The 15585-nt window shown below is 36.1% G+C and overlaps 1 protein-coding gene across 2 annotated transcripts in view; it reads left to right on the top strand.

Moving 5' to 3' along the window:
• CDH8 (cadherin 8) overlaps window positions 1–15585 on the top strand; it is a 150711-nt gene that overhangs the window by 55060 nt on the left and 80066 nt on the right. For both annotated transcript variants that reach the window (XR_008236710.1, XM_052797399.1), the window contains exon 3: window positions 930–1224. Coding sequence is in view for 1 of the 2 variants with exons in the window: in XM_052797399.1 (XP_052653359.1) it covers window positions 930–1224 (295 nt within the window). In the remaining variant the exon portion in view is untranslated. The remainder of the gene's footprint in view (window positions 1–929; window positions 1225–15585) is intronic.

Below are 15585 nucleotides of genomic sequence, written 5' to 3'. Positions count from 1 at the left end.
GTTATTATCCTGTATTTTTTAATGTGTTGACACTAATACATATGGTCCACCAATTGGTGCGCTCGCCCTCGCAAATTAAAAATTATTGGAGATAATCTGCTATTTAGTACTTGGCTCTGAGCCTGCAAAAAAATCAGTGGAAGTCCTTTGTTTGTTTCCAGTGTTCTTCAGTTCAGGCTTTTAATTAACAAAAAACTTCAAAGTAAAGAAGAAAACCTATTTTTTGCATACTGTTTCAGATTATTATAATCCTATCTTGTTTTTTGAAAAGCCAAGTACAATCTAAGTGTTATTTTTTCTAATGGGGCATTGAGGAGAATGGGAAGATGTGTGTAAGGGTTATTCTTACATTTCTGGAAACTTGCTTTAACAAAGCTTTATTTCAGGGGAAATACTTTTAGAATAAAGATCTTAGACCCTTTTAAGTTCTGCTAAGAGCTGAGTTATGATATGGTTCTAAATTTCTGTGAATGCTGTCCATTACAACATTTACACAGATGCCAGTATTCAGCCACTTTCAGTCACCTGAAAGTAAGCTGAAAGTAATAATAAATAATAAGCAAATAGATTAAAATATATATTATAGTTAATCCTGCATTTGCCCTTTGATCTAATAGGTTAAGGACATTTTGTGCTTGTTCATTTTGGCTGATAATAGTTCTGAAGACATTTACATTTTAGAACAGGGATTTAAAATATATATAACAGCTGCTTTTTAAATAGAAAGTCTAATTATGGCTATGATTACATTCACTTTTGATTAGTATGCATACGAATCCCTGCTCTCCTTGTGTATTCAAGCTAAGATGTGGATCACTGGTGCTAAGATTAAAGTACAAAAGAATAGCTTGACAAAATGCATGGTTAGACCAATGCAAAAAAAATTCTGGGTGTAATTTTTGTCTCTAAAATGCTTTTTTTCCTTTTAGTTACACACAGACCTGGATCCTGGCAGCAGCAAAATCAAGTATATTCTGTCAGGAGATGGAGCTGGAACAATCTTTGTGATCAATGACAAGACTGGAGACATTCATGCAATGAAAAGGCTTGACCGTGAGGAAAAAGCTGAATACACACTAACAGCTCAAGCAGTTGACAGGGACACAAACCAGCCCCTGGAGCCTCCTTCAGAATTCATTATTAAGGTTCAAGACATCAATGACAATGCCCCAGAGTTTGTCGATGGTCCATATCATGCCACGGTTCCAGAAATGTCTGTTGTAGGTATGTATGTCTAAACATCAACAAACTTTGATTACTCACAGTTTAAACTACGCCAGTATGCCATTGAGTTGTTGATGAATAATAAGATATTTAGTATGTTGTTAGCATTAATTTGCATATTTTCAAATCTCTTCTTGGCCAATGCTTTCATCTGCAGCACAATAGTAGAGTCCCTTAGTAGTAAGAAAATGACTAACAGATGTATTAATGTGTCTTTCTTTGTCCAACAACGCTTTAATGGGCTGAATTTATATTCCCCCTATGATGCTGTAGTTAGAGTATTGTTACTGAGAAGGATTTATCAAGATTTGTTCCAACATGACACACTAATCCTATTGATATTTTGTTGATGTTTAATTATCTGTTTGTATATTTTCATACACAGATGTAGCACTTGCAGTGTGTTGATACATACTTATTTGTTTTCCTCTAAGTGCAACTGTAATCAGCTAAAAACATTGAAATGAAAGATGCTGTGTGTGGGAATTGATGGTTAGACTCTAGAGTGGACTTAACCAATTAGCCATAGGATTTGCGCGGAAGGTGGAAGGGGAAAACAGAAAGCTGTGGAAAAAGATGGTGAAAAGAGAAATTAACTGTGTGAAAGGGGAGGAAAAGAAAGGAGTAGAAAATAATCTTCTTAATATGTTTTACTTACATTTATTCATTTTGTCAGATTAGCATGAATCTGTTTCCTTCTGGATTAATATATTAGATTTTCTTTTGCTTGGTTTGTCCCTTGTTCGGTATTTGCAAATGTATAAATATATACTTAGAGGTACACATTTATGTTCTCAGGTCCTCAATCCCTACTGATACATATGTATCAAGTGCAGGTGATCTTTAGTTGTCACTAAAGCAAAAGGGAAGTAAACCCGTCAAACCAAAAGAGTCAATTTCAGGGTAATATAAGAATCCAGTGTAAGCAAAGACATCAAAATTTGGCCATGAAATGCAGAGTAAATTCTAATGTTTTCTAGTATTAGGTTGAGGATAATGTGCTTTTCAGCAATTTGTCTACATCTGTCAAAGAAAGATAATTGAGGGAGTGCCAAGACACTTTGTAAAATAAAGCAACACCCCATCAAAAAGTTTCAAAAACACCATTCTGTCTTAGTTAAAAAGAGGAGGAATGTGAGAAGCCAGAATCATCCTCTCACTCACATTCAGTGCAACGAGTTGTACCAGGTCATTTTCAAATGTAAGCATGGTGTGCTGACTAGACAGTGATACCTGAGGTGTCTTTTTTTTTTCCTCAACACTTCTCCAACAGATTTTCATATCTTGGATGCATTGAATTGCTTGTGCTGAAACTGATATGTGAATTTTTCAAGCCTGTGTGTCAGTTCTTTTACTAAAACTTAGGTTTAACTTGTTGAGTTAATTTTAATTATACAGCAGCACAAACATAATATGGACCTGCTTTCAGAAGATATGTTGCCAAGCTCTAGGCAAGAAAATGGTTTAATTAAATAAAATAAATTAAAAAAAAAAGAAAAAAAAAGCAGAGAGTAGGAGAACGAGAAAGGGAAATTGAAGGCAGTTAATCCTTATATGAATGGGACTTGCTTGGTATTCTAGGAGAAAAGAAAATTAAGATATATGCAGACAAGAAAAGATGTTTTCTGATCACAAAGGCTACTATAAATTTATACGTGTGCATATGAGCAATATTTATGATCCTTAGTAAACACATGGACCTTATCCAAGGAGTACTCACTGTAAAGAAGATGAGGGGAAAAAAAACCCCAAAATTTTGACAGGAAACTAGTCAGAAGATCAGATGAATAAAAATCTAGTGAACTCATGAACACAAGGTTTAAAAAATGGTAAAAGTGCAACGAGAGCAAGAGAATAAAAGATAAAACATTAAGGAAAGAGAAGCGAAGTGAAACAATTGAGAAAAGTGTTAGGTTGAAAGAGGAGGGAAAAATGTAAAGGAATGTCATGAGAGATGAATTAAAAGGTAAAACATTATCTGGGAAAACTTTATAGTAGGAGGTTGTAGAAGAAATGACTAATGCCTGGACATAGATGTCAGTTTAGGGAATAGTGAAAGGGGCTGGTTTTTGGAGGATATTATTTCACCTGTTTCCTCTAGCATGGTGGGGGAAAGAGAAACTATTCTTCACTGAACTGCCTCTGAAATCATGTAGTTCTGCATTTTTATGTATTCTTAGGCTGCATGGAGGAGTTTGGTCCAAAACAAGTTTATTCTAACAACACAAATATAGGTAGAAATTTCTTATAGATTATCTCAGAGGTCTGCCATTTATTACCGTTACTAGTGAAACTGTGCAAGTTTTGCACATTTATCCCTTATGATCCCTGAACTTTGCATATTTTATATGTGACATTCCTAGGGGGTGTATGTTTTCAAGCTATTTCTCTAAAGAAACACAAACATACACTCCTGCTCTTTTGTTGCAAACAAAACCTAATTTTCAGCTGCCACTTCAAAACTCAGAGTACATTTGCCATTGCATTACATGGGTAATGAACGACTGTAAATTCTATGCAGCATACACAGTCAAGTCTGCATCTTAATCTCTGATGGAACCAAATTTCAAGGCTGGAGAGTTGAAGATAAGCATGTTACCCCTTCACTAATATTGCTGTTACTATTTCCTTTTGCCTTCCTCTGTCAACCCACAGGTAGCAACAAGAGCTATACTAAATGATGCTCCATAAATTATTTTAACTTTCTTTAAGTTTTGTTAGTCCTCCTAAAATTACTTTAACTCCTTGATAATGTTTATAAGAAAACTGTCTCCTTTCAGTGTTCAAGGAATTTTAATTTTTTTTTTTTCCACACGGACTATTTCACTTCCATTATCCACTTATTTAATTCCCCTTAAAGAGATCTCCACCCACTGCTAATTTCAGCCTTGACATTTCTACAACACAGTCATTACTAGTCAGTGTTCTTATTCAGAATAAAACAAAGTTCTACTAAACCTCTTCTTTCCTCAAAATGCTTATACCAATTCTGACTGCTCTGAAACAGAAGAGGAACTCATATGCTATATATATAGTACTTATGTAATGAGGGTGCAGTACAAGGCATTTTATTTTTGGACCTCAGTGGAAAGCAATGCATAAAATACAGATGAACACATTAACTTTTCATTAATCTGTAATGTAGTGAGGTTCTAACACAATGCAGTTTTTCTAATAGGTAGATTAGATACTGGTCTTATGTTTCTTGCTAGAAGAGATGTATTATATAAATGACAGTGGTATTTTTACATGACTATCTAGAACATGAATGATACACTATGGGGATGTGAAAACCGCAACGTACATGCAAACTTTCTGTATGCTATATGTATGAATGTGCATGTATGCTAATATATGAGATTATCACATGTATATGGCCGCAATCCAGCCTGTTTGATTTTTATGTTATGTATCAGTGACATCTGGAAAATCCTGCTTCCCTACTAAAACAAAAGAAAAGGATTTGCATGGCTTTCCTCCCACTACTTGGTGCAAAGACGATTAGTATTACACTGTTCTCTCCGGTAGGAATGATGCTCACTTTTCAGCTGTCTTCACAGAACACACACCCACACGCGTACTGAGTGGTGTGTATCGTCACTGTGTTCAGAGTTATTCTGAAATAATTTATTTCTCTCTGAGGAAAGAGAGGAGCACATTCCGGAAAAAGTTTTGAGAACTAAATTGAGTTTTCCCTTATTTCATCCTTGTGTTCCTTTCTTTTTTTATGTAACTCCTATATAATCTGCCATAGTAAGCCCTGTTCCCCAACTCTGGAATGCTGAATTTGCTTGTGAAAGCTGGTAGTGTATATGGAGAATATGTTCGTTGCTGAAACCAAGCACTTTAATCTTTTAATTCTGATATTAATTTTCTTAAGAAATTAAAGATCAAAAAGTGAAATCTGTGGATTCACTTCATTCTAACAGTATTGCATTTCACAAATAGGAAATAATTTAATTTGTCTGTAAATCTTGTTTAATCACCTTTAGATATAAAGGGACATACTGGGAATGAAACCCAGTTGAAACCTTTTAAAAAGAGATTCAGCTAAACTTCTGGGAAGAAGAACCCTATGACTCATTATTTTTTTCCTATTTGTCTATGAGCCCTGTATATGTGCCTGCAATGAAGATAGCATATTATGTAAATGAATGAGAAATCTTAGAAGATCCACAAGGGTGATTCAGACTGGTCTTATTTAAAAAAAAAAGAAAAGAAAAAACCACAGACACCCTCCTCGAGTATGTTATGTTTCTGTGTTGCCTTCTCAGCTACGCACAGATTCATGAATTCCCTGAAAGCATGCTGCAGAGGTGATAATGGGAGCAAAAGTGGATATTGTCTCCCAACAGTATAGTTTCAGGATCTTTTTTTCAGGAGAGGAATGAGGAGTGAAATTTCTTGATTTCATTCTTAGTGAAGCCAAGAGTGTTTGGACAGCTAGTGTCATGTTGAAAGACAGCAGACGACAGAAGTAGACTGACAAACATGTTGGTGAAATAAAAAAGGACACAGATGGAAAAAGAACAAAAGCCATAAGGGAAGAGAATTCTGTCATAGTTTGCCTGAATTAAGATAAACAGACAAACTTTAATAATCTCCAAATATTAAGAACTCCCCTGACAGCCATAAAACCCCCCATCTTAAAATACATACAGTGGAATTCAGTCAGCCACTGCACTAGAAGTGCTTTTGCCTTTAACACTTGAAAATATTAACAGTGTGAAAAAGCTTAGAATAATATTTTTGTCCTTAAATGCTTTCATGAAAGCTACTTACTGGGGGAAAAAGGTCTTTATTGGAAAGTGTTTAGGCTTTCAGTTGAGTCAGAATATCAATTTCCGATTTTGGCACAAGCATATCTTCTTAGCGATGTTTTCCTTTGGATCAAAGGTTGCCCTTGATTACACCACTGTAAATAAGAAATCAGTCAATCTTTTTTTCTTTTAAAAGCAGAACAGAGTTATTTAGTATAGCCATGTATAGCAGAAGCACACTGTACACAGTGTAGCTTTTCTTTCCAGTTCTCCCAAAGATATTAGTTCTCTTCCAGTTACAAATTGTTTGCAAAAGGACAAAATCTGCTGAATATGAAATCAACATGCAATGTCTGATACGAATAGTGATAAAATAACTTGATAAATTAGAAAGTTGTGATAAAAACCTGACCTGAAATGTTATCAAGATCAACCCCACTGTCTTACTGGTTTTTTTCCGATGTATTCATTGATTTTTTTAAGGCACTGAGCATGACTGTTAAATCAATGATAGTTTGTCACAAAATTGTAGAGTAAAAGGACTATATTACTGGGGTCAGCTACAAATTAGCCCAAAGGGTAAATACAAAGGGAATGCAAAGGCTAAGGAAAAAAAACAGCAGATGTTGTAAAATATGACAACAATGTAACAGCTGTTAGAAAATTTATATCTTCCTGTTGTCTTGTTCCTCTACTTGTTCGTCTTGTGCATAATCAAATTCACTAGCTGTGGTACTGAAGAGCATTTTACGTGAGAGATTTATTTAGTGAGTGTGCATGCATTTAAAATCTTCTGTACATTCTTCATGACAGACACAGTTCCAAAAGCAAAGTCATAAGTAACTGTGCTGGTTTTGGCTGGGATAGAGTTAATTTTCTTCACAGTAGCTGGTATGGGGCTATGTTTTGGATTTGTGCTGAAAACAGTGTTGATAGTTCAGAGATGTTTTCGTTACTGCTGAGCAGTGCTTACCCAGAGTCAAGGCCTTTTCTGCTTCTCAGCCCACCCCACCAGCAAGGAGGCTGGGGGGGCACAAGGAGTTGGGAGGGGACACAGCTGGGACAGCTGACCCCGACTGACCCAGGGGATATCCCAGACCATATGATGTCATGCTCAGCATAGAAAGCTGGGGGAAGAAGAAGGAAGGGGGGATGTTCAAAGTGATGGTGTTTGTCTTCCCAAGTCACCGTTAGGCGTGATGGAGCCCTGCTGTCCTGGAGATGGCTGAACACCTGCCTGCCCATAGGAAGTGGGAAATGAATTCCTTGTTTTGCTTTGCTTGTGTGTGTGGCTTTTGCTTTACCTGTTAGACTGTGTCTCAACCCATGAGTTTTCTCTTCTGATTCTCTCCCCCATCCCATCAGTCGGGGGAGTGAGTGAGCAGCTGTGTGCTGCTTAGTTGCTGGCTGGGGTTAAACCATGACAGTAACCTTAAGTAATTGGTTAGGATATATTCAAAACCAAGACAGAGTTCTCCTTAATTTGTTATTGAGCCTTGAAAAAACATATTTCTGAGTATGTGCTATTATTTTTGTACTTTCCATTTCTCATGAGGTCTGATTGAAAATATCATTATCTTTTTATATTGTTCTTAAATGACCATTATGAGCTTGAGGACCATGGGTGAAGCTATGGTATTGCTCCTTAGGGATTTATAATGTGACTGTTTAGTTGCACTGACCTATATTGTCCTGAGTGTACTAAGGTAGTTCATTGACTTTATACAAAATTGCTAGAATCAGTGGCATTGCTCAAAATACTTCATACCAATGGCAGCAAGTACTTGAATGTTCAGGTTCTGAAGACACTGTATAGTTCTTAGAAATAGACCCTGAATTACCTGTGCAAAGTATGGAGCTATTAATGTGTAGTGGTTTCTTAGACAAAAGTTGCCTTTTCCTCTCCATTATCTGTCAGCAATTTGTCACAAATTTTCTATTTTTGCACACATACATTCCCTTTGCACAAAGGAACATTGTGCAAATAACACATAGTGAAGATCAGCTCCTCAGGAAAAAGCTGTTTGGATCAGAATTGAAGTCATAGCCCCTTATGGAGTTCCATGCAGAGGAATACATGTTCCTATGATGTTCCTGTTTCACAGGATGAGGACAGACAGACAGACATAGCTGTGTGTTGACCGTATGTGGGCAGAGCAGAGAAAATTTTGGCAGTCTTAGGTGCATGCTTCTCTCGTCCTATGTAATCTACAAGAATCTATCCTACTGCCGTTTTTCCAGATGATTCTTGTCTCAGTCACAAACATCTTGTTTTTGTTGCAGATATTGTGCTTCTGAAATTCTTTATGGTTGCTTTTGTTTGTACATGTCAAACACGTTGTATTTCTTTTCTGTGCCTATACGAAAATGAGTCTTTGACTCGGGTTTCTGATACGTTCTGTTTTGGTTAAATCTTCTCTTAGCAAGGATTTTTCAGAATTTTCCCAGATTTCAAATTTTGAAGAAAATAAATGTTTAAAAACGTGATAGGGTTTTTGTTTTGTTGGCTTTGAAAGCATGCTATTTCATTTTTCCAAACAGCTGTGCTTGTGACATGAGCCCATTTGCTGGCCGGTGGATGATGCCTAAGTGGAAAACAGACAGATGAGAGGAAGCAGACCAGCACAGATTTCTGCCAGACTGAGGCTCTATGAAATGCCACAGAACTGTACTGGAACGTATTCTTTCTTTTTTCAATTGTGGGAAATGTGGACAAGCTCTAACCACGAGGTAGAAAGTTCTTGGTCAGAAAATTAAGTTCAGGGTGGTAATATTTTCACAGAAACTTTTATTAGTATAACTTATATCTCTCTGCTAACACAAAAGATTTAGCTTTGGAACGCTGGGGACCAATACTCCTCAAACTCTGTTAATTCAGATAGCCGGTGTTAGACATCTCTTTGATGGACACACTTGACATTTGGGAAAACGAGATTGAGATCCAGTTCAGAATCCATTTTTTTTCTGACACTGGTCATTCCCCCACCCTGCCCTGAATTGGTACCTCTGTCTTTGTTTAGTTGCTGAATCTGCAGCTCTTAATGTTTCTTCATGAATACAGATAAGCAATTGCCTGTGGAGCTGATGTCAATACGGCTTTCTCATGAATCAGCCGGTAGAGTACTGCTGGGCAGCTGATTCAACCGTACCCTTTCCCTGGGGCCCAAGTGGTCTCTGCTGCCATATGCTTGCTCCACAGTGGCCGGAGGGGGCAATATTTCAGAGTCTGCTTTTGCAACCTGGTTTACAGTTGCTGGCATTATAGGCTTCACTCTACCAAACAAAGCAAGCAGAGCACCAAAGCTGCAAGATTATACCAGGCATTTTCTGTTTTCATAACAAAGTTATAAATGAATGAATTTCTGCAGTAAACAGCCAGGGCTACTTTATTATTTATTTATATTCTTATACAATACACCTGAGCATAACCTGAAACTTCCATCGAAATCAACAAGCCTTATGGTACTTTTTTTTCCCCTGCTTGGAAATATAGTGTACAGTGATTATCCAATTTTACTGTCTTTGCCTGGGGACCTCGCAGAATGAATGCTGATGAAATAGTCAATTGATTAGAGACAAGCAGTCTTTCAAAAAGTCCTGAACAAAAGAATAGCTATTTCCCACATCTCTCACAAATATCAACTAATATTCTATAGCGATGGTGATATCTAAAGGGAGAACAAAAAAATAACAGGAAAAGAAAACATAATTCTTTAAGCCAAACATAAAATATATTTTACCCTTCCACTGTTGCCTGTGATGTTACAGACTGTATTCTAATCCTAACAAACAGCAACCCGGGGGAATTTATAAAGGAATACCTGCAGGCTCTCTAATGGCACCATCTTATAAGTTGTAGCAAGAAAGAACTGCCAACGTTAAAACTGAAAAGGCAGTGTCCTTTCTTATTACATTCACACAAGCTATATCCATCGAGTAAGTAACATCAGCAAGGATAATTGCTAAAGAGTTATCTATATTACTAGATCTGAATATATATTTCTGATGTAAAACATTTTTGTTTCCAAAAGAACGTGTTAAAAAGGCAGTATCAGAGTTCTAAAACAATTAGTTTATGCACAAAAAATTGTAAAATGTGCAGCTTATTGGATTTCACAGCCATGCTTCCTACAGTCCTCATTATACAGCTGTAAAATGCTGAAGGCTGCCAGCTTGCTCCATTGTCTGTGGGCTGTACAGAAGGCATTTTTCTTCTATGCATAGCAAGCACCTTTCACACTTCTGCAGTTACACATTTGCATACAATATATTTTTCCCATTTCCCTCACATGATAAAAAGTCCTTAAAATGACACATGAGCAATCTAAAAACATTGTTGTGTTACATGTGGTAGGATATTCAGTTGTTCAGAGATTTTGACTCATATGCATACTGCAAGATATTAACATTTTTTAAAGATTTCATTAACTTTCTAAACTATCTACTCTAAAAATTGCATTAAGAAATATGTAACATCTGGAAGAAACAACTCAGATTCCTCTTCTGCTTATGGAGCTGAACCTGACTTAGTATATCAGAGGAATATGAAAAGACTATTTTTCTGGTGGAAACAGAGGCGGTTTCTTGCATTTTCCTGAATGGTATATAATTTATTGTAGTGGTTATTTCCTACTATTGACCAAGCTGTTCCTGTTTCATTCTTTCAGATCCCTTTATTGAGCTTGTTTTTTCAGGTGTTAGAACTTTTGGTTTAGACTATCAATTCTTTGGGACAACATCTGCCATTTCCTGTAGGTCTGTAGAGTACTGGGTTCTCAGATCTCTTTTTCAGTGCATTTGGGTGACATTACATATGACTACTCATATAAAACAAATTAGCAAAACAAACAAGTAATGCTTTGTTACTCTAATCTTTTGGATTAGTTTTTAAAAACTAAATATGAAATATCAGTTGCAATTTATTTCAGAAAGTGTATACAATTGTCTATATGAGTATATAAGTGCACATAGGTGTTTGTATATACATATGGAAAATAATGTAAACAAAACCAAGAGTCTTGCAAGATTTGTACTTGTCCTATATGTTGGTGTGCCAGCTTACATGCTTGAAGCTCCTGGAGGGTTAGTGTTATAGACTGGTATGGCCTATTTTGAGTACATACACATAAGAGAGTAGTCATATGATTGAAATTTAGGCATTCACATTAGCTGGCTAATTTAATTTGGATTCCTCTCTGGTCCGCCAAGAAAAAAGGATGTCATGAAAGGACAATTCTGTCTTCCTCCCTTAGATAGAGCAGAAAGCTAGTGCAACTAGGTATCTAATTTAGCCAGTTGAGCCTAAAACTGAGTTGTATGAATAACTGTCTTTTCCTTCTTCCTTACCTTAATCATCATAAACAAGATCATGACAGCATCACAGTATTTCACTACTTAGAGTCAAATAAATTACAGCCAGGAAGACAAATTACCCTATTAGTTAATCTTGCTGTCTTTCTAGGGTTTTCCCTTAGAATACATTATCTAGCATCCTGTGCAATAGAGTGAACTCTTCAGTGAGGAGGATTCTGTTATTTCCCTTGGGGAGCTATTCCTCCTTGTACAATTTCTCATTCTAAGGAAGCTTTTGTTGTTGTTTTTCTCTTTGCTGAAGATTAAGTGAAGCCTTGTATCTATCTATGTATTTATATGGTTCTCATCATCCACATATCAGTATTACATCTGTAAAGTACACCTTTTTTTTTTTTTTTTTTTTTTTTTTTTCATTTCTCCCTCTAGGATTGGCTGTATACAGGATTCTACTATAGATGTAGTAGAATACATTCTGGCCTTCCTGTCTCTCTAGCATGTCAAGCATAAGTTGCCCATTTTTCCTTTAGTGGACCGTTCCGGCCCATATCTATATCCCTTTCTGCTGCTTAGGATGTCATCTTTCACCTCCATTAATTTTTCATCACTGAAAGGTGTCCACTGGACACTTAAAAAGCAAATACTTTTCTTTTTTTCACATGCCTTCCTTTAAGTCTGGGAAGATCTTCTGAAAAAATCCACACGAGACCTCTGTCATCTGTTCTCAAAGCAGTCCTTCAAACTCTTCCATGATGTCTACGTACTGTAGGCACTGTGGGGTAGGTGTGCTAACCTGACAGCAGGTAAGTCAGGCAGCAGCACCACTGTGTGCTTGACAGCATTGCTTCCCAGGATGATTTACATCCTCTTGTCATCTCCTTATCTCTCTTCAGTTGTCTGTCTGCATTTGTCTTTCCTGATACTCGGCTCTTGGAGTCTTTGGGGAGAGGACCTTCTTGCATTGGGACACCTGATCTGCATATTGGGCTTTTAGAGTTTTGGCAATAAAGTAGCTATTAATAATAATAAAAATACATTCAAGCACTGATGTAGAAGGTAGGAGTGAAATTGCACACAATCTGTGAAAGAACCCTGAAACACTCATACAACATACCTGCATATATATGTGTGTACATCCGCATAGACACAAAGCTATGCAATTTAAAATACCAATGATAATATTTTATGTGTATTTTGCATATGTTAACAAGCTCTGAAGTGCATTACACAGATTTCTATTCCATATACATTTTCTTTATTTGATTAGTGAAATGTCTAATTTATAGATTTTGTGTTTAGAAATGGTCTCATATAGAATGATACAGGATGATAAGGCTTAAAACTGGTTTTGTATTTTAAAAAATCAGTTACAATGAAAAATAAATAAGAATAAGTTCTTCAGCTTTGAGGCAGTAATAATTTACATGTCAAGAAGTTATACAGGTTTTTATGAGATTATTGCAGTTTTATTCAATAAAAAATTGTTACCATGACAACAACTGTCATGCTACCTGTGAGAATATAGCAAAGAAGGACAGTGAAGAAAAGGTTTCGTTTTGGAAAGAATGCTTATCTGACCTGCTGAATACAAACAATGCTTTGCTTTGACTGCTACTGACTGCAGGGCTACTATCAGCCAAACTCAAAATCTAGCTAGAGACTTTGAAGCACAGTGATCCTCTTAGAAAAACAAAACAGTTGGTAAATAATGGTAGGTCTTTTTCATGCAAATATACTACTAATGCCCTGTCAGATAGGCAATCAGATATTCTGAACAAAATGGAGATTTCAGCCTGTGAAGATTGGGGGAAGAGTAGGAGAGAAAGAGTGAAGGAGACCAAAAGGGGCATCTGAAAAGAAAAAAAAAAAAAAAAAAAGTCCTTGGGAAAAATGAGAAAATGTGGTCCCACTAGGTTGCATTATGGTCACATTTTTTATTTTTACCAGCGATTACAATCTTTCAACAAAATGGTTGCTTCATTGAATATGGATTCATGTAAATTTCTGGCACCGACTATGCGTTACCTCCTCTAGAAGATACAAGTTTGATTTCCCCCCCCCCCGGTCTGCACATTTCACTGCCACACCAAAAAATTTGCTTTCCTACTCACTGTAGCAGCATATGCATTTTTCTTTTTGACTAACGTGCAGAATCTGTACTCTGACTTGCATGTAAAAACACAGCCAAAACAACAAAAGAGCACTAGCTGAGCACACACATCTTATTTTTATGATGGCTTTTAATCTTAGTTTGCCAGCAAACACAGGCTTTCTTACCTAGTCGTATAAGAATACTTTTATTGTTAATTGCGTCTCTGATTGTTAGCCTGTTGCAAAGAGAAACTATGAAACCTGACACTAACAGAATGAAACAATCAGCAATGGTTAATGGCTAAATCACATTAGAGGTGTTCATTAATTAAAATCTGTTGAACCTCTTTGCAGTCCATATTAATCGCAGAGTCATTAGCATTGCAGAAGTGTACCTCAGAAAAAAATGCAGAAAGTTTTTTAACTGAACAACTTAAAATTTGCCTCATCTATCGAAAAAATGGGTTTGTTTTACATAAGGCAATATTAGGTACATAAACAAAAAAAGAAACAGTGATTATGTTGTTGGGCCAAATTATATAAAACTACTATATTATTGTAATGAGGACAACAGTGACTTGGACTATAATAGTGGCTTTCTTGTAAAAATGGCACCATTTCAAATTTATAGTCTCTAGCTAAATGAGTTTGTTGTAGCATTGACAAAGAAACAAACACAAGCCAAATGCAGTCAAAATTAAACACAAACAGAAACCTTAGCTGTTTATTTGCTGGGCAGAACGCAGAATGTTTTTTCTCAAAGACCACTTATTAAATAAATGCTCTTCCCTGCATTCTTACTGCTTTTTCAATGCAAAATTTTTATCTTTAAAACTTTAAGCACATTATGCATGTAAAAAATATTTGTATACATGTAGTTTATAACTGCAGTGTCTGTAGTGGAGTAAAATCCTACTTAAATATTGATAATCCAAAGCTCTAGACCAAAGCATGGAGAGTTCTGCTGTGTTCAGGAGATTGCCTAAATAACAGCCATGGTGGTTGTGAGTTTCTTTTTTCTGCATTACTTTTCACCCTCAGGAATCTCTCGGTTCTCCAAATCTTTTGTTCATGCTTAGTTGAAAAGGGTTCTGTCACTGGTGGGAGTGAGATAGGTTGCAACTTCTTCTGGACCCTTAGCGTCCTGCAGTGGAACCAGAGCAGCACTGATGTAGCAACATACTCTGCAGCTGCAGAAGGGACAGAGTTTGTTCCTTTGTATACTTCTTATTGCCAGTATGAACATATTAATGTGGCATGTTTCACACTTGCAGAAGATTTTATTCAAGGCATAAACCAAAAAGTTTCAAATTGAAGGTGATAAAATTTAAACTATGTAAAAGCTTAACTGATTTTAATATTGGAAGTAATTTCTTTAATTTCTGTTTCATGCTTGCTTACATCTTTCATAAACAATTTTCATCAATAAGATTGTTGGGAGCAAATTACTGAATATGACAGACCTTCTCAGAAGTGTGTATGATGGTCAGAAATGAAGTGCTGAGTGGCAGAGACTGGCAGTGTAAGAAATTGATTTCTAGGAGCTGGGAGAGTATTTTATTTTTCTGTTCCCTTCATTAGTTTTATTAGGTGAGATTCTAGTCACACTTCAAGTGACGTGTAAGGGAAAGAAAAAGAAGGGTATGCAATTTTCCCCCTGCTTTTGTGTATATAAACAGTGGATGGGAATACTGACTGTTATGTATGTATTTTTAATGTATGTATAAATTTCAGATAAACTTGGGGCCTCAATAAGTGATTAAATTATTTTATATCACAAGAAAAAATCTTGAGAGCTGAGCATCAGGATTGTAAGCAATGCTAGACACTGCCTCTTTTTATTAAGGTGTATTCAAATTCAATGTCTAATGAACACTTGGGATAAAGGATGCATTTATCAAAGAATCAGCACATCCATTTAAGTTTTGAAATCTTGAAATAAATATCTATAAAAGTCTTCAGGAATTCTCAAGTGAAATAAAAGAATAGGCATTATATATCAAATCTTTCTAAACAAGCAATGTAATTATTTCTGAAGTCCTTTGAAATAAGAGCCAGCTAGGCAAATCAAACACAATCTCAAAGAAGTCAACAGGTTCACTTCTTTATTTTCCTTTGTGTATGAAGTGTATCATGGAAACAAAATGGAAGAGCCTAGATAAAATACTCTTACAAAAATTTTCACTGTTCTGTGATGAGC

The sequence above is a fragment of the Harpia harpyja genome, chromosome 9, assembly GCF_026419915.1.
Source record: "Harpia harpyja isolate bHarHar1 chromosome 9, bHarHar1 primary haplotype, whole genome shotgun sequence".
In the NCBI taxonomy this organism is placed as follows: domain Eukaryota; kingdom Metazoa; phylum Chordata; class Aves; order Accipitriformes; family Accipitridae; genus Harpia; species Harpia harpyja.
The sequence above is the reverse complement of the archived record's forward strand: the minus strand, read 5'-3'. Positions and strand labels throughout refer to the sequence as shown.